Source organism: Lissotriton vulgaris, chromosome 11 (assembly GCF_964263255.1).
Source record: "Lissotriton vulgaris chromosome 11, aLisVul1.2, whole genome shotgun sequence".
Taxonomy (NCBI): domain Eukaryota; kingdom Metazoa; phylum Chordata; class Amphibia; order Caudata; family Salamandridae; genus Lissotriton; species Lissotriton vulgaris.
In genome coordinates this window covers 225,052,173-225,077,166 of record NC_141699.1, presented here as the reverse complement: position 1 = coordinate 225,077,166, position 24,994 = coordinate 225,052,173, and the positions used below count along the sequence as shown (strand labels likewise).

Sequence of the window (24,994 nt, the reverse complement as noted above, 5' to 3'; positions counted from 1 at the left end):
TTGAGAATGTTGACATGAAAAGAAGTAAGCAAAACTGACCACAGGAGCCAAAGAACAAGAGGAATAAAAAGATAAAACTAGGTGATCAAATGTATGCATTGGGCGCAGACAATAGCCCGATTTGGAGCAGGGTTTAAATTTGATTTCCTGTGTAAAAGTGACTTCCGTAGGGATTCATTCTAAATTTTGCCATACATACCACACCGGCAATTACCATTGACAGATTTTGGCAGCTAAAACCAGGCACATATTATGGGTGGAATGTTTACTGGAAAACTATGAAACATGCTGAAATTGGTACAGTTACCTTAAAATCTTTTCATTGCAAAAACTTGCAATAACATCAAGAAATTGATTCAGATGAATGGAGTCAGTCTGCAACTTATGATTAATTTTATGTCGAAAGAATACAGATGAGGTGGAATTTTTTGATATTGGAGTTAGTTAGCCTCCCACTATACTCTATCTTTAAGTCGTTTTTGGCAGAGCCCTTGTGGTTTTGTGCTATGTATTGACACCACACCCGGTAAAAGGCCCAACTGTGGTAATGGTATTTACCAAATGCAGTAACCCCCCCCCCCCTTACTTTAAAATACTCAGACCCTGGACCTATGCTTAAACCAGATGGCGTCTAGGAGCTAGAACATATTCTAAAGATATCCGAACAGCTAGATGTAGAACTAGAACCAGAGCTAGCCAATTTGATCACTGAACCGGCTGACCCCTTTACTTTTCTTGAGGTCCAAGCAGCCATTAAAACTATAGCCCCTGGAAAGGCTGCTGGTCCGGATGGCTTGCCTGGCGACCTCTTACTACATGATCCGACCCAATGGGCTAACCTTATTTTTCCTCTGATGAATCTCCTTGCACAGGGCACAGGGCTACCAAGTCCCCGAGTCGTGGAAAGGAGCAGAAGTGGTCACAATATACAAGAAAGGGGCTAGAGAGGACCCTGCCAACTACTGACCGATAAGTCTTATCTATGTAATTCAGAAGGTGGTTGGCAGGGTTCTCATATCCAGAACGGTGACATGGCTAGAGGAGGGAGACATCCTGACACACCTACAAGCGGGATTTAGGCAGAAGGTGGGCACAATAGACCAAGTCTTCAGATTTGCAGCGATATATTGGAAAACTGTCTCTGTTGGTAAAGGCTCATTATCATTACAGACTTGAAAACCGCCTTCGACCTTGTCCCGCGCATTAAACTATGGCAGGTACTTCAGGATATGGGTTTCCCACGTTATCTCCTCGAGCTGGTAAAAAGATTACACGATGGCACATATGCAAGGATCAGATGCGGGAGTGAGGGTCAATTGACTGATAAAATACCAGTGAACAGGGGGGTCCGCCAGGGCTGTGTGATGGCCCCCACTCTGTTCTCTCTCTTTTTAAATGGGGTGGCAGACCACTTGAGGGAGGACCCAGCGGATGCTCCCACCCTGGCGGGAGAAAAAATACCAACCCCCCTCTTCGCGGACAATACGCTCTTAATGTCCAAAACCCCCTCTGGTCTCCAGAAACTTCTGGGTAGGTTTGATATCTTCTGTGAGGAACGTGGGTTAACAATCAACACTACAAAAACAAAACTAATGGTATTGTCCCAAACCAAGAGACCCAGGAAGATCAATGTGGCACTCAGTGGATCTTTATTGGAAGAGGTGGACGCTTTTGACTACCTGGGAGTAAGGGTAAACCGCAGAATGAAGTGGGACTCCCATCTAGCAAAAATGCTCCTAAATCTGAAAAGAGTTACGGGAGCCATCTCTAGAGAGCCTCGAGCCTCCACCAGTAGGCCCATTGCCCCTGCTCTTGTTGTCTACGAGGGGAAAGCACTGGCCGCTGCAACTTATGGGTCAGAACTATGGGGTTTTGACAATATCCAAGAATTAGTCAAAATTGAGAACAAGTTTTTAAGAGACCTGGTGTGCCTTCCAGTTTCTACCCCTTTGAAACCATTATTTCATGACATGGGCCGCCGCTCAATTAAAGATATTGTCAGCCTCCGTCCATTACTACATTGGGTACGACTGAGAAGGCCACCGGAGTTGGCACACTATGCAGTAGCCTTAGATGAACTTATCACCCTGAATAGGTCGTCTAAGATTGTATGGCTAAACAATTTGAGGGAATTGACTATCAACTTGGGGCTAAGTGAAGCATGGTCGTCCCAATCACCGCCCCCGAAAGAAACCATCAAGAGAATATATTGGGATTGGGTTCAAGCCAGGGAGCTCGAAAAATCAAATTGGGGTGTTCTAACTGATCAGTTTCTAGAGAGTAATCCGGTGAGGAAGTTGGAACCTTTTTTAGATATTATTAAAGTACCCAGAGACAGAACCCTGTTTTTAAGACTCAGACATGGAACACTTCCCCTGAATGCATTTACCAGGCGCTGGAAGGCTTCTCTGTCCAATCATGCTAGATGCCCGGGATGTGCAAACCCCACTGAGTCCTTAGCCCACTTTCTGTTTACTTGTAAAGCATATAGTGGGCCCAGGAGAATGTGGTTAAAACCAGTTTGCAGAGAGCTGGGAGTCAGGAACCACGTGACCCGACCCAATGGGCTAACCTTATTTATATTGGTAACGGACACAACATCTATGATGGTTGTCTGTGGAGTCGCAAAGTTCCTGGGGAAAGCTTGGCAGATACTTTCAAGGCTAGTAAAAGTGAGAATGGGTTAGGAAACTGTGTATGACAATTATTTTAACTACCAAAAGAAACAAATATTTGTAGTTCCCTGTCTTAAGGTTTTTTTACTCGTATCTTATTCTTAACTGTTATTGTGTTTATATGCTGAATAAGGATTTTTTAATGATTTTATATTCTTTTATGATAAAATTGTATGTACTTTTATGAAAATATTTATCGAAATAAAGTATTACAACAACAACTAAAGCTATCCTTGATCCTAAAGGTAGATTGTTTTACATTATTGTCCACATGTAAAGAATAAAATACCATCAATCAGGCCTGTGTTGTAGGAAGTTTAAATTCTCTCCACACTACTGGGCCAAAATGTTTTACCTTAACCCTCAAGGTGTTAGAGAATGCTTCCATAATACTATTGGATGACCTTTTGATACACAACAGGGTTTTTGATACAAAAATATTACAAGCTCCACTGCTCTTCTAGTATCTCATTACAAGTGTCTGGGTAATGAAGATAGTAATTCACCGGGCTACAGTTACTGGGGTACTGATAACTCCTTTGGTGTGGGGGAGTGGGACACTGAAGCTTCCTTATGAAATGAGGCAAGCTACAGTAATTGGTTATTTGGGGCCTGATTCCTCTGACGATTTCTCATTTCCTCTCAGTTTTGCACCTGGAAACTTCACCTCTTTTTGTACTAGGTGGTTAAAGACCGTGGAATCTACTGTGAATTTTGTAATTCACACGGGGCCAGTAACATGCGTTACTTACCCCATTGGAATTATAAGAGCCTCGGGTAGACATGAGAGAAGTAGCTGGAGAGAGTAGGTGGCGCCAACTGCTATTTCCTGTTATTAGACAATGACTTTAATATATATATGGTCCCTAGAATCTCAAAAGTAGTTCCTCTATCTGAGCACAAGTAATAATAATCCAGAAAAGTCACTGTTCTCGAAACATTTCACCCACTCAAGAAGTATCTTCCATTGAGTTCAACTGTCCACATCAATGTGTCCATGTCTACTGCTTTTTAAGTATATTTACTTTTTTTTTCACCCGTAAAACCACCAATGTCTAAACCATTTATTTTGTTTTCTCCCTTGTACAAGTCTTTGTGTTTATGGTAGTTTTAGATGAGAAAAACATATCTCTGTTAAACTGCGAGAAGAAAAATGCTGTTAAAGTCTCGAAATTCTGAAAGATGCTTCCTGTGGACAGCCTCTATTGATTGTATGGTTGGAATATAAAAACTTCATTTTTTCTTTTCATTCCCAAAAAGTTGTGAGATTTCCAGAATCCGAGAAGGAAGCAAACCAGAAGCAAAAACGTCTGATGAAAGAGGCATCCGCCTTCCTTGTGTCTACCAAAATTCCAAACTTTGTAAGTTTTATAACAAAAAATCCACTCAAATGTCCTTATAGGCTCCTTGGTGTCTGGTAAACAAAATTGGAAACGTCTTTGTAAACCCCTTCCCTGACTAGGAAATCATTCACAATGTACATTCACTGTGATCAGCAAAGTGAATTAAGGTGGATCCTTGGCCACGTTTTTTAATTGCAGACTTCTTTGAAACTTTTGTTTTGTTTGCTTTATGTGTGATTTTTCCATCATATAAATTGCTTCAGTGAGTTGTTCACTTCTACGTAGCAGCAGTAGATACTCCACAAGATCATTTGCTGGTGGTTCCCAAGTCCCCCCAGTAAAAATGTCCTACAAAGTGAAGAGAAACCCGTAGAATAGCTGGTTTCCAATTTTAAATGACACGTCAAATTTAAATGAATAACAATGTTGTGCTAGTTTTAAGTATAGTAAAGCAGTAACTGTTTTACTAAAAGGTACAGATGCCTTTGATTACAACTGTGAGGCTAAATGTGTTTCAGGCACAAACTGTGCGCCTGATAAAGGATCCTAAGTCAGGAGGTATTTGGCCATCCTTTAATAGTACATGTACTCCAATTCCTCAAACATATTGTATACATTTCAGTATTTGCCCATAGGTTTTTGGCAGGTAGATCCTGGTGGAGGTCTTCTTTGGAAATCTATTGAAATTTTGATTTGTGCACTACTCTGGAACTATATCAGGGTGCTTAAATCAGAATTGCACATCATGGAACATGTTCTAGCATGCACACACCAGAATTTCATGCTATATGCCAACAAAATGATCACCATCTTCTGAATGATGTAAACATATGGCTACTTGGTGTAAGATGTGCTTATGGGCAGATAGCCCATGTGCATGTAGCACTTTGGCAAACACAGCATGTCTTAGAATACCTTTTTTGGATGTAAACAAAAGTTAGCACCCAAAATGGACTTACCCACACATGTAAGCATAGCTTAATGGACAGTGTCCTAAACCCCTGAAGATTTTTCACTTTTTTTAAAAATTTGATATTACAGATTATTAATCTTTAAAAGAAAAAACATATTAGGTGAAGTATCACACATTTGTGCAGGGTCAAGTATGTTAAAATCAGACACATGCTCTAGATAATAATTCCCTTAAAAGTAATAAAATGCACCATAGGATTTACTAGCTGTATTCTAGATCCGCACAGGCCTTAACACAATTTATAAATACACATTTTTTAGAAACCTCAATCACCAGTATCCCCTTACTACCTATTTTTTTTTCTGGCGGCATTACATAATGCAATCCAGACAAAAGTTGCTTCGGAAACAAAGGATAATCCCTTCCTTCTGATACAGATTCCCACCGGGTGCCCCAATACAAAATGTCCTTATTCATGAAGGCAAACATACACTGTTTTCAGTGTGTGCACTGGTGCAATGTCAGTGAATGGTGGTCTCTCTTACAATTGTCTGAAGCTGCGCTGGAGCAGAGGATTCCCTCATGTACATAGAGAATGCCAAATGCAAATTAAAGTGCTCCCCTATTTTAATCCACCACCCGTTCTTAATTTATTTATTTACTTACTGTGTTTTACATTTGTTGTAAAGTACTACACAAGAGATTTCACAGTGCTTGACTTGAGGAGGCAGGAATATCAACTATAAGCAGATGTATAGGACAGCTTTAGATACTGGGCTAGGCTGGGCAGTCAAAAAGGTAGATGGCAACAAATTGAGTCACCTGTCAAACCACTCCATGGAAGACCCCAACATGTTAGAGCCATGATGGAGCACACTGGATGCAATGGCCCATGGTGTGGGGTTCCAAGTGCCTTAAGGACTTAGGCTTTTTAAAGGTTTTTGCTGATGGTGCTAAATTGTCATAGACCAGAATTTGTGCTTGACACTTTTATGGCTGATAGACTTTGACTTATGCAGACTATGTGGCAAACGTCCATGAATAAGTTGCCTTTCAGGCTGCCATTCAAGAAGCAACTTGAATTTAGTTCTGACAAATATCTCTAAATTTAAGACATTAAGCACACAAGCCTGCTGTACATTACTGAGATGAAATAAAAAACTGCATAACGTGTCCCCACCCTTCAATATCTTTCCATTGTCAGTGGCATCCTAGGTACATTTAACATTCTTTAAATTGATCTAACTAAACTAACCTGACTAACTCCAGTATTTAATTAAAAAAACGATCTTAAGACAGTGTTTAAGGAAGTTGTCCATGTTTGATTTGGAGGACAAAAACTCTCAAAGCCCTCCATACCGATTTATGTTCAATTACAGCAAGCTACTTAACACAGTGCACAAATTCTTAGAATGCAGTAATCAATATTAATTCATCTTTTGTAGGTAAAAGATTGCTTGGAACATGTGATTGTTCCACTGGATGGAGTAACCATGACTGAGGCTCTACACAGACATGGAATCAATGTGCGATATCTTGGAACAATTGCAGAGGTGATACAACAATCAGAAAACAAGCCACAATTGGATCACATCTATGTAAGTAAATTTAGATCAAAGACTAAAATACATGTAACTAGAACTGAGAGGAAACAAGTTTTTTTTTCTGACCAGCAATATTAGTAGTCCTTTGAGATAATTTTCTCAAATGCTTGACATCCTTCAATTCCAACCATCTTAGAAGCTCCTCAATGACATTGCAGTGCTTGAAGCCTCTTTTGTGGATGAATAAATGTGTAACATCCTTGGACTGAAATCAAAGACTTGAATATATAATTTCTGCTACACATAGCAGCTGCCATCCTCTGATAAGGTCTGATATTTATATTTCCAACATATGCTGTGCAAGTGTCATATTTATGTAGCCAATTTGGTCAGGTCTTGCACAAAAAGTAGAATTTTACAGCGACTGGGATTTGTAAAATATCAGTCAGTCCATACAATCAAGGCCCTAAGAAGTTGAACTGTTATAGGCTGCCAAAACTGACCATCAAAAATGTCAAAGAAGGAAAGTATAAGCTTCAGTCTCCTGTGCTGTTTTATTTGATTTGAGGGCTGCAACACTATCCCTCTGTCTAGGTAAGCACCACAGAGAAGTGATAATTATGATTAGGTCAAGTGTATGAAGCTGACACACCAAAGCAAGTAGATTCCCCAGGAACTTGCATGTCAGTATGAAAAGCATTCTGCTTATTAATATGAGATAAAAGGGGAGGGGTGCATGGGCACATTTAAGACCATAGGAGTGAGCGGTATGGGGGCCATACATCAGATAGTCTCTCTGATCAACACCACCTTTAGTACTGACCTTAAACCACAGTAAACCATAAATGATCTAATCACAGATCACTTGTTTCAGATAGCACATTACATATTATGCCAAAAGAAATGTGTTCACTTTATTAATCATTAATTGTATATAATTTCCCTATTTTCTTTGCAAGTTGGTTTTGAATTTTTTTCAGGTATTCAAAGAAAATCCTCCTATCGAAAAGCAATGGGCACTATTTCACAAATATAAATATACACTTCGCTGAAGGAAAATACATTGTGCATTTATATAATTTGAGGAAAATAGGCACAATATACAGAAAGAAAGACATTTCAGATGGCTTTCAGAAGTATCAACAACCTAAACAATTTCTTGTTTACCTGAAAAGAATACTACTTCGATCCACTTTTTATAAATGAAGTGCTAGTGGTTTGTGGTAGTAAAAGCTTACTGGCACCCTTTAACCTCTACAACTTACCACAACCCCATTTCATGATATTATGTCTCATATAATGTGTTAGGGTTCAGGAAAGAACAACATGTTATGGATCTACAAATGCATGCAAATACACAGTGTTTAAGCAGAAGTTAGGTTGCTGAAAAGTGTAACATTCCTCAGTGCTCCACTTAATCAAACCCTTTTCAAAAGTTATATGAAATGTCCTGCATATAAACACATGGCCTACACAGTCTAATGATTTGTGTTTACTTTACAGAGGATTGTAATTGTTGAAATAGTGACTCGTTCAGCAAAGCATATCATCCGAAGGTATCTTCAGGTAAGGAAGTGAAATGCATTTTCATGCAACATCAACTTGTAAGAATAGGCAATGTACAAAGAAATAATAGTGTTCATAAAAATGGTGAGAGGGCGGTTAAAATGCCAGGAAAACCAAATTGCACATATCCCAACCTTCCGATTTTAGAAGATTCACTGTTGTAATTGTAATTATAATTTGTAGTTCGTAAGCACGTACTTCTCCTGATGAGGCATTGAAGCACTTTGTGGGGAGTAGCATGCTACTGTGGAACCCAAGGTTAATGGTAAATAGGTAGTAGTTTAGTAATATGTGCTTTGTTATCCTAGTAGGTTTCGTTGTGTTAAGTATGTGCTCCTGACATCTCATGCATTTACTCTTGAGTTTTGAATAGGGATGGATGCTTTGAAGTGGATTAATAAAGGAAATAAGTGAGATGTTACTGGGAGCAGTGGACTTGTGTTGCTGTTAATGGGATATTGAAGAGCATGTTTGAGAGTCCACAGTAGACAGAAAGGTTTGGGGTGAGTCAGAGAGTAGAGGGAAAGGGAGAGGTGGATTTAATTTATTTATTAGATATACATATATGCATACCAAGGTGTACTACTTGCTCCTGTGTTTTACTGTACATGTTTCGGGTTGGTGAAAGAAAACCATGCACCCATTTAGGTTCCATTACAGTAGCTGATTGATAACTCAGAAATTTCATCCTCAGTTCTGTATATTGAGTAGAAATGTCAGTGACCAAGGCCTACACTTAATTTCAGCAGTAGTACATAAAGTCTTCAAAGCCTTAGGGATATATAAACATTTACACCTTACATTTCACCCAGACTCAGAAGGCAAGGTAGAAAGGAACAATGGTACCCTCAGAAATAAGACAGCTAAGATATGCTCAGAAACTCAATAGAATTGACTGATGCCCTGCCATTAGAACTATTGTCCCTCACAGAAATTCCCTCTCAGACAACATAGTAAAGCCCTTCTGAAATAGCCATGGGCTGGCACATGCGCTGCTTTCATCCCCACCCATCTCAGCTGCAAATTTAGATTTACATTCAAATTATGATTCAGTCCAACAATATTACATAAAGCTCGCGCACTTTCTCAACAGTTTCCATTTTCAGATCCAAGCAGCCTTACATCAGTATCAGGCCAAAGGTTTCACCTCCCACCCGCCTAGGGATTGAGTGTATTTTCATGCGCACCAAAGGAAAGAGTTCCAAAGCCTTTAAATGTGTTGCTTTTAGAATTCAACGGCCAGATCAGATTGTACCTGGATATATAACAGTATGTGTTGTGCTATTTTCACTTCTTGGGTTGCTCTGAAAAAATCTCTAAAAACTTTATCCAATAGAATTAGTCTATATATCATCTCAATAGAAACACCCAACAGTGGTGCCCTTCATGGAGGCATACATATATACTAAAGTGAAGAAAATAGTGCTACCTCTGCCCAGACTGGCTTTCCCACTATAGCCATGCCATCAACACCTGAAATAAGTTAACATTTTTAAATAACCAACGCATATGGAAAAAATATGCACTGATACTCATTATACCAAACATTTTAATAGCTACCTATGGGTATCTTAAAAAATGTAAATTGTTTTAAATACTTGTTGTGTTTCTGTTCAGAGAATTTTTACCCTTTCAAAGGAATACTTCGGCAAGTGATCACAAAGACATTTCTCATCATTTATATATTCACAGTGTATTCATTTTCAAGTACATTATAGGTATCAGAAATGGTGTCTCTGTTAAGAGACATAAAAAGCTTTTGGTAGCCATATCCATTGTTTCCACTTGCATCACTTGTTGCTCATATAATACAACATTTCTGTGACAGAATTTATACCAAGATGTTTTTTTTAGGGAAGTGAGATGTCTTCCTTGTCAGCTGCAGTCAGCCATTTTCTGAACTGTTTCCTGAGCTCGTACGCCAACCCTGTGGCCCATTTGCCCGCAGATGAACTTCAGTCTCGCAAACGAAAGGGCAAGCGAAAGGTTCGCAATCAGGAAAATGGAGACAATACTGCCTTAACTAATATGATTCCATCTGAGCTGTGGAAGCAAATCCAGAAAGAAGTCAGAGACTGCTTCGATTTCATGCTTCCTTGGTATGTAAATTTCACAGTTATTGGTCCCACACTGCGGTCTTGAGCAATCCAACTGGTGTATTCACAAAAGTTAAGACTTTTTCTATCCGTATGGCTTGTTTTCTTAATGCAGCATTTGCAAAAACTTTATTCACAAATGGTTTGATGCCATCCAATTAACTATTGATAAATGCTTCTAACACCTGTCCTGCAAATACCCTGCTTTCACACTATCTATTTTATGGAAAGATCAATACAGGTTTTTTTAATTAGAGCTATTTTAGCAGGTTTTCGCATGAAGTCTATATAAAGTTAATTGACATGTATGCTTCTTTCGAAGTAGCAATAGGATAATTTGCAAATAACCGAATTATTTGTCAAAAGCCTCAGGAAGTTTGGTCCAATCTAAGGGGTCTGGGTTCGAGGCACCTTTTCTTAGTGCTATCCACATGTCATCACATTGCATCTGAATGATGTAATGTTTCTATCTTAAATTTTGTTTGTTCTTTTAAAGCATATTATTTATTGTAATTTAATTATTTTTAGGTGATGAGCTATTAGCTCCCCTTCCCCCTTAATCAGCCAGGGCCAAATCGGCACCTATTAGTTTGGTGCTTCGCTATTAGCAAACCGAAGAGTATAGGTGAAGTTCCTTACATGTAGTTAGCATTGCTTTTAAAAGTAATTCATCTACAGAGGTGCCACCTTTACTTGTTAGTTAAACAGTAGCGTTTGAGAGTAGATCTCCTAGTGCACTATTGTCTATGCCATGCTGATATGGCAGCATGCTGCCCCTTCCGCCCCCACTTTGTTGCCCATACTAGGAAGCACTGGACTGCCTGCCAGGATTTGGGTCTCCAAGAGAGCAGTCAACCGAGTTTAACCTTCTCAAATATGTCCCTGAAACCATGGTGAATTCATTATCCCACTTTTAGTTCCTGCATACTCTCAGCTATGCTATTTGGAGAGCTGTCTACTACCTTCATGGAAAGTGCACAATTCTCAAACCTTTTTGCTTTGAGTAAATGTCTGTCACTAATGTAAATTCAGGAGTGTGACAGAAAAGCTTTGTGAATCTGGCCCTGAGTTAGAAAGACAATGCCAACAATATAGAAATAATTTGGTAAGTTTAAATCATAAAATAGAACATTTCAAGAGCACTTTATATCATTTCATTGCAATGCAACTTTATAAAAACATTTCTTGGGTAAGACAGTTTTGAAATGTTTTTCTTTTTACATTGAAATTGACGAGTTAATAACATAACATAATGTGTATTTATAAAGCGCACTTTCACCACAGCAACGGGGCATCTTGGCGCTGAAATAACAGATGTGTATTAATCATCTTACAATATACAATGCTTCTGCCTTCAGAAGTTGACTCCTTTTGCAGGAAGCATTTACAGCAACAGCTTGCTATTTTGTCCGTTAATGTTCAGATATGTTTTTTTTAGTGATGGAGTGGACCAGCTTGTTAAGGAGTTTAGCATCCAGAAAATGACACTACTACGAGCGTTCTGTGTGAAAGCTGGAATTCAGGTACATTGAATTATGCACGTTTACAAACATGATATTACATCTCATAATGCCGCCTCACTTCCATTGTGTCCATGTTCCATAATTTAGGATATAATTTAAAATGATGTCAGATTACTATCCTCACCATCAATATTATGTTGCAAGCCGAGTGCTTATGGTTTGTCTCCCTCCCACTGTCGATATTATACCAAAACTCACTCCTGACCTTTTGTTTCATTAGATCTCACTACGAGAATACAACTTTGACAGCCGTCATAAGCCTGCAGTCACTGAGGAAGACATACTTAACATGTTTCCTGTTGTCAAACATATTACTGTTCATGCAAAGGATGCAACAAGGGTGCTTCAAACTGCTAAAACGACCATCCAACAAGGTAAGCTTTTATTTTAAGAAGGGAGTCATTTCGTTAACCACTTAAGAGGTAGATGCCTTGGGGAAGTGTATCCTCAAACTGCATTTTCTGGAGGTGTTTACAAGCAAAGATACACCTCCCAGTTGGAAACTATGCCTGGCATTCCCTATTCGCCTTTGAAATGCTTTGAGCCCTTTACTCTTGTTATGAGCAAAAGCAGACCATCACTTATTTTTGCTAAAGGTGCAAATGGAACATGTCGATACTGGCACTGGAAGTTTCCCAGCAGATTAAATAGTATATGTTTGGCGAACCATTCGCTTTCAGTTTCAAATATATGCATCTTAAACTACAAAGTCAGTCGCAACCACTGCAAACATTTACCTTTATGTGTAGGGGAAAGGTTAGTAGAAACCCATTCATTCATTGACCCCAAAAGTAGAAGAGGATGAAGAATGTTGCTGCAGGAAAGCTTAAAGCTGCATATCCAACCAGGGTGTATATTTCTGGTTAAGGGCACAGGTCAGAAATATGGATACCATGATCACTGTTTCTTCAAAAAGGAAAATGCTACTACCCAGTATGCATCTGTTCTTGGCATGTAGAGCTGCAGATTCTTACACTGTGCATTAGATCGCCACCTGGTGTTGGGCTCGGATGATTGCATGTTGTTGTCGTCTTGGAAGAAGTCTTTGTAGTCACGAGATAGGTGACTCCTCCCTTGGACAATAGTGCGCATGGGCATCGGCTCCATCCTTAGCATTTTCCGTTCGAGGCATATGAGCTGCAGATCTTACACTGTGCATCGATTGTACAGCAGTGTCTCCCCTAGCAGTGGTCACCTGTGTCTGTTGCAGTAGTTTGAAAGAGAGTTTTGAGGACAGCTTGGCCTACTGCAGCTTGCTGCTTAGCTTACACATCAACACAATTGGGTGTAGTGAAGGTGTGTGTTGTAGACCATGTTGCTGCCTTGCAGATGTCTTCTAGGGGAATGTTCCCTAAGAAAGCCATGGAGGCTCCTAGTTTGCGTGTGGAATGCGCTCTAGGAGGAACTGTTAATGTACGTTTTGCTTTGTGATAGCATATTTGTATACATTTTACAATCCACCTTGCAATTCATGCTTTACAGATGGTGTTGCCTTTATGTGGTGGAGAGAAAGCTACAAACAGTTGCTTTGTTTTACAGTTGCTTTGTTTTACGAAAGGATTTGGTCCTATCAATGTAGTAGAGAACAGCTCTTTTTACATCTAGTGTGTGTAGAGCTCTTTCTGCTACAGAGTCTGGGTTTTGATAAAACACTGGCAACTCTACTGATTGATTTAGATGAAAAGGAGTAATTACTTTTGGAAGGAATTTATGGTTAGTACGTAGAACTACTTTGTTACGGTGTAATTGTAAAAATGGTTCTTGTATAGTGAAATCTTTAATCTCACTAACTCTCCTAAGAGAGGTAATAGCAATAAGGAAAGCTGTTTTCCATGTGAAAAATTGAAGTTCACACTTATGTAAAGGTTCAAAAGGGGGCCCCAGAGCCTTGTAAGGACAATGTTTCGGTTCCACACTGGAGAGGGTGGTAATCTAGGAGGAGTGATCCTCTTTAATCCTTCCATAAAAGCTTTGATTGCAGGTACTCTAATTAACGGCATATGTTGTCTGTTTTGTAGATATGCTGCAATGGCTGCAAGATGTAAACGTATAGATGAATATTCTAGATTACATCTTTGTAGATGGAGAAGGTAGCAGATGATATTCTGGATGGAAGCATCTAGAGGATAAATTTGATTATTAGTGCAGTAAATGGCAAATCTCTTCCATTTTGCAGCATAGCAAGCTCTAGTAGTAGGTCTTCTGGCTTCTTTAATGATATTCATACAGTCTGGTGGCAGGTTAAGGTAAAAAAAACTCTAAGACTTCAGGAGCCATATTGCCAGATTCAGTTGACTTGGATATGGATGTCTGCTGTCTCCATGGTTCTGCGTTAGCATGGATGTTGTCAGACCCAGTCTTTGGTATGGAACTAGAGAGAGTTCCAGCAGCATGGTGAACCACGGTTGGCGTGCCCATGTGGGAGCTACTAGGATGAGTTTGAGAGACTGTTGTCTCAGCTGGCATACTACTAGTGGTATTAGTGTTATTGGCGGAAAAGCGTACGCAAATCTGCCTGACCAGTTCATCCATATCGCATTGCCCTTGGACAGCCGGTGTGGAAACCTGGCGGCGAAGGTTGGGCATTTTGCAGTTTTGTGTGTGGCAAACAGATCTATATGTCTGCATGACCCCACTTGTGAAAGAATGGTAGAAGAACTTGCAGATTTAGTTCCCATTCGTGAATCTGTTGTGTCTGTCGACTTAACAGATCTGCTATCTGATTGTGAACTCCTGGAAGGTGTTCTGCAATATGTTTTGTGGAATGGCCCATCTCCAAATGTTCTGAGCGAGCTGGGACAGTTGCAGGGAATGTGTGCCTCCTTGTTTTGAATGTAGTACATAGCTGTCATGTTGTCTGTGCGGATCAAGACAGCTTTGTTCTGTACGTGTACTTGGAAGGTTTTCTGAATTAGGAATATTGCTAGCAGGTCTAAGTGATTGATGTGAAGCACTTTTTGTTGAGCAGTCCATTTTCCTTGAGTTGTATGGTGGAGCAGATGGGCTCCCCATCCTGTGAGGGACAACAATTTAAAATATTCATTAGTCCAGCACGTGCCTTTGAAGCAAAAAATAAATAATACTTCAGTCCAGCAACATGTAAGCACCAAACGTTGCAACTGCTTCCAACAAGAAGTCATTGTTTTCATCCATGAACATTTCAGCCATCCAATTAAGCAAAGGGAAAGAGCATACATGTTCCTCGATTGCCGGAGCCTCTAGCATCATCAGAGGACAACTTGGGCTCATTTCAAGATATCTGCCATCCAGAAAGTCATTGGCCGCAGTCCAAATATTCCAATTGCCTAGAACACCATGTGACGCTGCGCAGGCCATAATCCGGGAACTAGAACAGTCTATTTCATGAGCAACTAAGGGACTCATTAGTAGATCAAAATCCAGATCTGGAGACACCGTGTTGCAGAGACACAAATCCAGGGCCCATTCAAATTCACAATCCAGGCAATGGAAAACAGACTGCAGGCAAGTGAAGAAAGAGAACCGGAAAGATAAACCATACGCCACACTTAGAGTCGCCATAGGCAGCGCACCATAGTATTCTAGCATTCGGTCACGCAGGTGGAGCAGCTGGCACTGTACGTCGAGGGGCACATATAGTGCATCCATTTTGCAATAAACAAAATAAAAGCAGAATGCCGGCGCCCAAAGCCAGGAGCAAGTGGAAACCTCCAAAGATACTCGAAAAAATCGAATGAAAAAATGCAGGATCACACCGAATATAGTCTGAAACAAGGTAACAAGGCCAGAGCATACTACGTTAAAAAAATGAGCCAAGCCAGTAGTCGACGAGGCATTCAAGATTGTGTGGATCAAAGTACCGAAGTGCAAGGGCAGGTCCATGTTTAATAAGGCGTCTGTACGAGTATTTGCAACGTGCAGGACGAATGTCTCACTTGCAGATGTAAGGGGAACTTCCTTCTGGGAGAAAAAAGAGCTCTTATTCTGCTCATCTTGTTGAACTCTGCTTTCAAGGTCGGAATCGAGGGCCAGATGGAAGCATCAGGCCTGCCATGTGGAAGAAGGAACAACACATTCTTGCAACAAGTAACAGACTGGGAAACAGTAACAATGTACGCAATACCGGCGTGCATCCCACAACACTCTTCATTATTTAATAATAAAGAACTACCATTAGCAAGCAGTGTGAATGTAGGTGTAATGGCCGGGACTGGGGTACCTTTCAAAACACATGCTAAATTTGGTGCAAGCACATTACACGAGCCGTGCAACTGAAGATTTCTGCATCTTAATTAATGATCTGGTGTAGAGACGCAATCTTCGCCATTCAAAAACACTTCTGTTCGAGGCATATGGGCTGCAGATGGTACATTTATGAATAGATGAATAGATCGCCATTTGGTGTTGGGCTCGGATGATTGCACTTGTTTTTCTCTTGGAGAAGTCTTTTGTCGTCACAAGACTGGTGACTCCTCCTTTGGATGCTAGTGCGCATGGGCATCGGCTCCATCCTTAAATTGTTTTTTTCCACTTCTTTACCATCCCTCAATCATCTGTAAGTGAATGGGAGGTTCCATAACAAGCTTCTGTTCATGTAATCCCTTGGAACGCGACCATTCTTAAGTGTCTGCAAAGTCCAGGCAAACTGCATAACAGAACGCAATTGATTCTGCCCATGATATAACACTGCAACATCTTCTTGTACAATATCAACCACAGATGACACAATATTATCTAAATTGTAAATTCGGGAAGAAAGGGTGTTAATGCTATTGTCTACCTCAGCAAGCACTGTTTCTAAATTAGCTTGATCTATAGCTTTAAGCCTAGAAGCAGCTTCAATTTGAGAACATTTCCAAACTTCATTGTAAGCTGCATATATCCATCTTTTCGATCTGCCACCCGCAGGACCTTTTTTTACAAAATCATTTAAATCGACAGTGTCGGAGAGTTTGAACAAATGCGACTTAATAGGCGCTAAGGATGAATGACTGAGCCAACTCTGGCATAACTTGCCTACAGAATAGGTGGTGACTGAATGGTGGGTCTGAAAATTGGGATCAACTCTAACCGCCGAGTAGCCAGGGTCAGACCCAGAAAACGGTGCTGGCAGGAATCTGCACATTTTTGCCATAGCAACCAGCCTTCTGGATTAATGCTGGAAACATGAAAAGAGGAATTACTAAACAGTGCGTGTATTTCACTTAGGGGTGTGCTGGTAAAATTATTCCAATAGGGGAATTCACCCAAATCTGGAAACGAAGGAGCATTTAATTTTTTAGAAGTAGCCAATCCAAAGCATGTGGTTTGTGAAATAATATCATTCAGAAACAGCATATGGTTTGGGATGAGACATGCACGATGCAAAGCCTCAGTGCCTTGCACTTGCCAATTCTTAGAACCCCCAACAGATTTAAGATCAATAGTATCTCTCCGCAGTTCATAGCCCCCAACAGCTGACTGGTCAATAAAGGATTTCGAATAAAGTAATTTGGTGTGGGTAAGTCTAACCTTGGAGAATTACTCTCCAGTCAATTTAAAATAAAATGCATTAGGGTTGGATTGATCAAAATCCGTAAAATAGGAAAACTTTTTCAGAAACGTCTTGGAGCTGCCTTCCACCGGTGCAGGACAATGTTCCCACTGTGTGAGATTAACCATGCTTCTGAATGAGCTAGTCTTATGCAGAAAGTGATTGCCAAAATGTTGGTAACAGTACAAATCACCATAATTTGCAGACTCTAAATATAAATCTTCAGCATCGAAAGCAGCATAATATTTCAAATCAGTAAATAAAGCTTCAACCGCTTTTACATCCCAATCATCAGAGCGAATATTGTGTTTAACCACTTCCCCCATCGAAACACGGAGTACATTGGGAGCATTAATAACCTCTGTGGGACCATGAATCTGGAACTTTACAGCATCCCATACAATCCCATCTAAAACAGGCCAATCAGTTATATTCACAAATTTCTGGTCCTTCTTCATGATTTGAGAAGAGGAGGGAGGAGCCAAAATTCCATCAATCACCCGTATCAACGTCATTTCTTCAACATACTGTCCATTGATAAAATAAAAAAAATATACCACAAATCCTATGGACATAAACAACAAATTGCAATCAGCACCAGCCAAAAGTAAATCCAAGGTGGGATTAAAAAATGTTTTTTAAACCAGGTAACAAAAATTGAAACTATTGAAGGGGTCTTTTATGTGGATGAGCCAGTGTCAAATGAAAAACTAGATTGATTAGCCACACAGGTGTCCAAATCAGGCATAGACAAGTCAGTTGGATAAGTATATTCAGTGTCATTAAGAGGATCACCAGCAGGTAGATTCACTACAGGATTTGTAAGTGGACTCATTTCAATGGCAACATCAGGCCCGATGGTAAGATCCAGGGCCAAAACCGAATGTCACACCATTGCTGGACATGAAACAGCAGGCGTCATACTATACAGTATCGGCCACCCTGTGTGGTTTGACATGGTCAATTGAAATGTACCTGTTCCCCTTTCATCCAGGAAGAGGAGGTAAAATGACTGTTCTTGTAGCCTGCACACCAAGCACGGCAACTGGAGATGATAGGAAGGACCAAATTCTTTTTTGTTGTTGATCTTCTCTTGGACCAGTTCTCCAACCTGGGGTAGCCAGCCAACTACCAGAATCTGCAACGCAGCTTCAGACGTGTAGGGCAAGTGTTCCTTTGCAAGACTGTCTCTGGTCTTTTGTAGATTCTGCAAAACATTAGAATGTTCATCTACGTCAAAGGATGCGGCTCCCGCCGCCATGTCTAGACCGTCAAGGTCCGGAACAAACATCTTGATTCCAAAGAGCATTTCATACGGGGTCCGTGCCTCCAACGATTCTGGTCTTATTGTGAGACACTTGAGTAGTGCTTATATCAGTCTACAACCCCCTCACTATCATTTCCGGTTGACGGTACGGATAAAAAATACCTATATTTACATAGGTTGATTCAAACTTGATACTTCTCAAAGGTTTCCTCTTTGAATTACTACCCAGTTGTGCGTTATAGTATTGTATTGTACTTCTCTATTACTGTTTCGATATGGCTGCGGTTGATATCCCGGCACACAGTCGTGTAGCTATGCGTAATCATTTGCAAGAATACCTCGTTTCTCTAGAGGGACAGGCGGTAGTTTTTGTAGTCTCTGCTGACGTGGTGTACCCATTTGAGTTGTGCTACTCATGGTTTACATTTCCCGCAGTGGATGCTAATTCTGGTGTTTTTCACACTTACACCCCCACTGATGCTCCTGCAGTGTATGCTCCATATTGGACAGTAGAAATTCCTATTTCTGTTTGGCAGCATGCCGTTTGTTTTAATGGCGCCCTCCCACACGTTGTTACAGCGGTCATACAAGGACCGTTGTCCATTCTTGGCGTTACTTGGCCTGTGTTGGCTGCCTACATTCCGCATCCTCAGGCGGGTGCCTTGACAGCCCTACAATTGCGACCCCTATATGACTCTTCGGTTGCAGTTATTAGGGGTCTGGTACACTACATTACTCACAACCTCCCGGGTGGAGCCCCGGGTGGTGCAGCGCATCCAGTTGGCGGTGGCAGACTCAAAATTAGTCCCGTCATGGTTAATGCGGTCATGGGCAAGTGTCCCCAAGATAAGGAAGAAATGCCTTTTTGGCTTGCCCAAAAATTTGACCACTGGAAGCAGTGTTCCCAAAAACTAATGCTGTTGGGAAACACAGGAACTCACCGTCAGTTTGCAGAAAGACTTAGTGCCTGACGTAACTGAGTGTACAACTTCGGGTTGATTTTTGGAGCGGTCTATACTAGGTGCTTTGTCACCCCATCAATGACTGTCTTGCCCACTGTGATTAAGCGTGTTCAGGATGAGCACTGACCAGAGGCAGCAGTGGAGTTGGGAATGCGCCTCGTGGGAGCTATTGATATGGTACGTGATCTCGTCCTTGCTAATGTCAAGGGGGATGCTGTAAGTTTCCAAGTCCCTAATGCTCTTTGCGAGGTCCCCGACGCCGACAAACCCCCACCAGTTGCCGAAGATTATTACGGAGGCTAATAAGACCATGGGCCGTGATAGTTTAGGGGTTAAGACTTTCGCGAAAAAAGTAAAGCAACAGCGAACTCAGCAAGGGTCGTCCGATAAAGATGACCGCCTGAAGGTTCAGAAAAAAAATTGGAGTAAGAACAAAATAAAGAGGAAGCAGCAACAGCAGAAAGAGGGGTCCTGTCCCGCTTCTCCTACACCTGCCCCTGTTGAGCATAAATATGATTTGCGCGACCGCAGTACTGAGGTTCCTGAACAACGTTCTCCTCGCTCTTTGCAGGAAACATCGGTTACAGCCACCGTGGAGGAGGCGGCGGCATAGGTCAAGGTTCCCAACAGAGCCGTGAGCAGCCTCGTAAGGCTGACGGAAAAGGCAAGCAGGACGAGTCACCGCGTCAAAAACCCCAGTTTCAAAAGTTGCTGCTGTAACAGCCAGATATGCCAGAGATAGTGAGAACGCAGCTTCGGAATCTGACATGGGCTCTGACTCTGCTGGACAGCGCGGCGGAGATTACCATCATTTGAGAGGCGCTGCGTCCACTACTGAAGGTTACAGCGACTGACACCTTCGTTGTAGTTGAAAAAGCAGACACTAGAGTGGCTCCCCCATAAAAGACTTTATGAAATAGTCCTTGTAATTGAAAGTGACATAGAACGTACCATAAAAGCGGTCTCTCTTTTGGGAGAAAATAACGACTACTTATGATATTTTGTTGGCGGAGGTCGACTGGCCCCCACCGTTTGTCTTGGCCACTCCATAAGGGGAGGAGGTGATCCTCCCCGCTTTCGCGCACACTGTGCCGAAGGAGCAGGCGCTGCAGTTTGCAGAGGATTGGGCTAAGATGTTTGCGCCGGTGTTGTACCGTACTCATTGTGGATGGGACAAATTTTCCCCTCGACATGAGGTCCCTTTGCGGTCGATGCCACAGCCACAACGCCAATACCCCATACAGCATGAGGCGAAAGACTCTGTGGCCGAAATCCTTGAACAATTGGAATACCAAGGTGTAATTGAAAGGTCTGTGTCTCTGATGGATAACCCACTCTTTACTATGACCAAGTCAGATGGCTCGTACCGTTTGGTAATGGATTACCGCCACTTAAACTCACATTGTCGTATGTGTGCGGTGCAGAGTACTCACAGCTCTGCTCTAGTGGATAGTCTTGTGCGTAAAAGGTTCAAAACCACGCTTGACATTTCCAATGGATTTTTTGCCCATAACTTGTCCCCACTTAGTAGTCAGTGAACGAGTTTTACCAGTGGCGGCAAACAACACCAATTTCTTTGTTTGGCCATGGGCTTCAAGAACAGTCCAGTCGTTTTTGCTGCCGAATAGTCTCTCTACTTGAGATGCTCGATGCAGATGCATGTTCGTATGTTGATGACATTTATCTCACAGACGACTAATAATGGTCACATCTGTGCTGTTTTGACCGCATAATTTGCTGTTTTGCAGACTTTGGCTAAAAAATTCAACTTTGCAAAACCACACATTGCAGAATACACAGTGTTGTTCCTGGGCTACGAGCTCAGCAATGAAGGTAGAGGCTTGGCTCCTCACTTCTTGGAGAAATGTGCACTTTTGCGCGCGCCCACAATGCTGAAAAAGCTACAAACCTTACTGGGCTTTCAAAATTTTGGACGTACATACATTCCAGAATATGCCCAGCGTAACAAGGCGCTCTATGCATTGATACAACGGACTTTTTCCAAATAATGCTGGCTGCCAGAACAATCAGCCATCTTGCAATGTTTGCAGGCTGACATACTTGAATGTAAGTTCTTGTTGACTCGTGATAACAACACAAAACTGGTGATTAAAATAGTACCAGGGGTGGTGGGTTTCACGTACCTCACTTTTAATGAGGGAGACACAGTTCCTATTGCTTACAAGTCACATCTGTACACTTCGGCCGAGTTGGGGTTTTCCACTTTGGAAAAAGTTTTGACAGCAGTGCAAATGGCGATTCTTAAGGAACGTGCACTGTCGCAGGGAAAATGCATTGTGGTTGTTACTCCGTATCCTGCCTTGGAGGCAGTGACGAAAGCTAGGGTACCAATGTCCAAGGCTTTGCACCCTCGGTGGATACAATGGGTGGGCTACATCCTTGACATCCCCGGATGTAACGTTCCTTTTTGATTCTTCTTTGCAGACTCAAGAGTTTTTGCAGTATGAGTTTGTTCATCCTGCTCTTCTGACTATGCGTTCCCTTGAGGATTTGCATTGTATCATTTACACTGATTGAAGTGTGCAAGCGGCTATGGATTCTAGACACGCGTATTCCGCGGCCTGTGCAATTGTGGTTGGTACGATGGTGGATGGTGAATTCAAGTCCAATGTCGTGTATACACAGACATTAGGTGGCTGTACCGCCGAATTAGCAGAACTAAGTGCTCTAATGCTTGCATTGGAGTACGCGGACCCCAGTGTGACTACTCTTATTGTGAGTGATTCTTACTACTGTGTACAGTCTTTCAATGACAATCTACCCTTTTGGACTCAAAATGATTATCGTGAATCAAAGGGTCGCACAATAAAACATAAAATGATCTGGACTCGAGTAGCAAACTTAAAGAACGTCTCCCATTCATTTTTGTAATTCATACTCTGGGTCATCAGCACGTGGGAGTTCACGCTGTTGGCAACTGTCTCGCGGATGAGGCTGCGAAGAAAGCAGTAGCAATATTTTCAGTGGCAGCCGCTACACGTTCCAAAAGTAAGATTGAGGATGACATCTTGGCAGCTATTGCCGCAACTGAGAAGGGAGGTAATTATCCTAAGGGTTTCCCTTCAAAGTAATCTTTTCACGTAAGTCCCGATATAGTTCCTTATGTGAGAATTAGCGACGTTGGTGACAGACTGATTCCCAACGCGGACCGCAGACAGGCTTTGATTACAGCAGCCCATGCCAGGATGGCTTTGGCGCATGCCGGCGTGTCAGCTACTGTATCTCTCCTTCAACAACGATACTGGTGGCGGGGTTTGAATAAACAGACGCATGATTTTGTCCTTTAATGTAGCATTTGTCAGCAAATTAAGCCTTCTTCTGCTGCACGCTCGCCCCAAACTCAGTAGTACATATCTAATAAGACATTTGCGTGTGTTTATTTAGAACACTGCGGTCCTTTTTCCTCTGATACAGCATATAAGTACATCTTAGTAGCAGTTGACTCTCGCACGCACTTTGTGTGGGTGTGGCCTCAAAGGAGCGCTGATGCCAAAACTGTCATAAGAGATTGCGCGTCTTTGTGGGAATTTTTGCATGTGGCACCTTCCATTCGGACCAGGGTCCAGCGTTTGCCTCTAAGGCGTACAAGGATGCCATGGGTTCATTGGGGGTCCAAGTCAAATTTTCGTCTCCATACAGGCCTGAGGGCAATAGTGTTGTGGAGCGGATGAACTGTGATTTAAAGAAATAAATGACAGCGAAGGTGTTGGGTGCTGGCAGAGAATGGCTCACCCACTTGAATAGCGTACAACGTGCACTTAATAATCTCTCTAGAAGGTCTCTGGGTATGCGGTCCCCTTACAAAATGCTCTTTGGCATCAAGATGTCTGCTCCGGACCTTGATGGTCTCAACATGGTGGCGGGAGCCGCATCCTTGGACATAGACGAACATTCGAATGTTTTGTAGAACCTACAAAAGACCAGAGACAGTCTTGCAAAGGAACACTTGCCCTCCACGTCTGAAGCTGCGTTGCAGATTCCGGTAGTCGCCTGGCTACCCCAGGTTGGAGAACTGGTCAGAGAGAAGATCGACAACAAAAAGAATTTGGTCCTTCCTATCGAGCTCCAGTTGCCGTGCTTGGTGTGCAGGGTACAAGAACAGTTATTTTACCTCCTCTTCCTGGACGAAAGGGGAACAGGTACATTTCAATTGACCATGTCAAACCACACAGGGTGGCAGATACTGTATAGTAAGACGCCTGCTGTTTCGTGTCCAGCAATGGTGCAACACTCTGTTTTGGCCTCGGATCTTACCATCGGGCCTGATGTTGCCATTGAAATGAGTCCACTTACGAATCCTGTAGAGAATCTACCTGCTGGTGAACCTCTTAATGACACTGAATATACTTATCCAACTGACCTGTCTATGCCTGATTTGGAAAACCGTGTGGTTAATCAATCCCGTTTTTCATTTGACACTGGCTCATCCACATCAAAGACCCCTTCAAAAGTTTCAATTTTTGTTACCTGGTTTAAAAAACATTTTTTGATCCCACCTTGGATTTACATTTGGATGGTTCTGGTTGCAATTTTTTTGTTCATGTCCTTAGGATTTGTGGTATATTTTTTCATTTTATCAATGGACACTGTTGAAGAAAGAACGTCCATAGGCGTAATTGATTGAATTTTGGCTCCCCACTCCTCTTCGCACATCATGAAGAGGGACCAGAAATTTGTGAATATAACTGCTTGGCCTGTTTTAGATGGGATTGTATGCGATGCTGTAAAGTTCCAGATTCATGGTCCCACAGAGGTCATTAATGTTCCCAATGTACTCCGTGTTTCTATGGGGGATGTGGTTAAACAAAATATTCGCTCTGATGATTGGGATGTAAAAGAGGTCAAAGCTTTATTTACTGATTTGAAATATTATGCTGCCTTCTATGCTGAAGATTTATATTTAGAGTGTGCAAATTATGGTGATTTGTACTGTTACCAACATTTTGGCAATCACTTTTTGCATAAGACTAGCTCATTCAGAAGAATGGTTAATTTCACACCGTGGGAACATTGTCCCGCACCGGTGGAAGGCAGCTCCAAGACGTTTCTGAAAAAGCTTTCCTATTTTATGGATTTTGATCAATCCAACCCTAATGCATTTTATTTTCAAATTGACTGGAGAGTGATCCTCTAAGGTTATACATACCCACACCAAATTACTTCATTCGAAGTCCTTTATTGACAAGTTAGCTGTTGGGGGCTATGAACTGCGAAGAGATACTATTGATCTTAAATCTGTTTGGGGTTCCAAAGGTTGGCAAGTGCAAGGCACTGAGGCATTGCGTCATGCATGTCTCATCCCAAACCATACGTTGTTTCTGAACGATACTATTTCAGAAACCACATGCTTTGGATTGGCTACTTCTAAAAAATTAAATGCTCCTTCATTTCCAGATTTGGGTGGATTCCCCCATTGGAATAATTTTACCAGTACACCCCTGAGTGAAATACAGCACTGTTTAGTAATTCCTCTTTTAATGTTTCCAGCATTAATCCCGAAGGCTGGTTGCTATGGCAAAAAAGTGCAGATTCCTGCCAGCACCGCTCTCTGGGTCTGACCCCTGGCTACACG

The 24,994-nt window shown here is 41.7% G+C and overlaps 1 protein-coding gene across 1 annotated transcript in view; it reads left to right on the top strand.

Moving 5' to 3' along the window:
- LOC147679559 (clustered mitochondria protein homolog) overlaps positions 1-24,994 on the top strand; it is a 249,240-nt gene that overhangs the window by 159,812 nt on the left and 64,434 nt on the right. The window contains exons 13-18 of the mRNA XM_086943140.1: positions 3,936-4,036; positions 6,377-6,529; positions 7,979-8,041; positions 9,896-10,140; positions 11,576-11,660; positions 11,881-12,034. Of these exons, the coding sequence (XP_086799266.1) occupies positions 3,936-4,036; positions 6,377-6,529; positions 7,979-8,041; positions 9,896-10,140; positions 11,576-11,660; positions 11,881-12,034 (801 nt within the window). The remainder of the gene's footprint in view (positions 1-3,935; positions 4,037-6,376; positions 6,530-7,978; positions 8,042-9,895; positions 10,141-11,575; positions 11,661-11,880; positions 12,035-24,994) is intronic.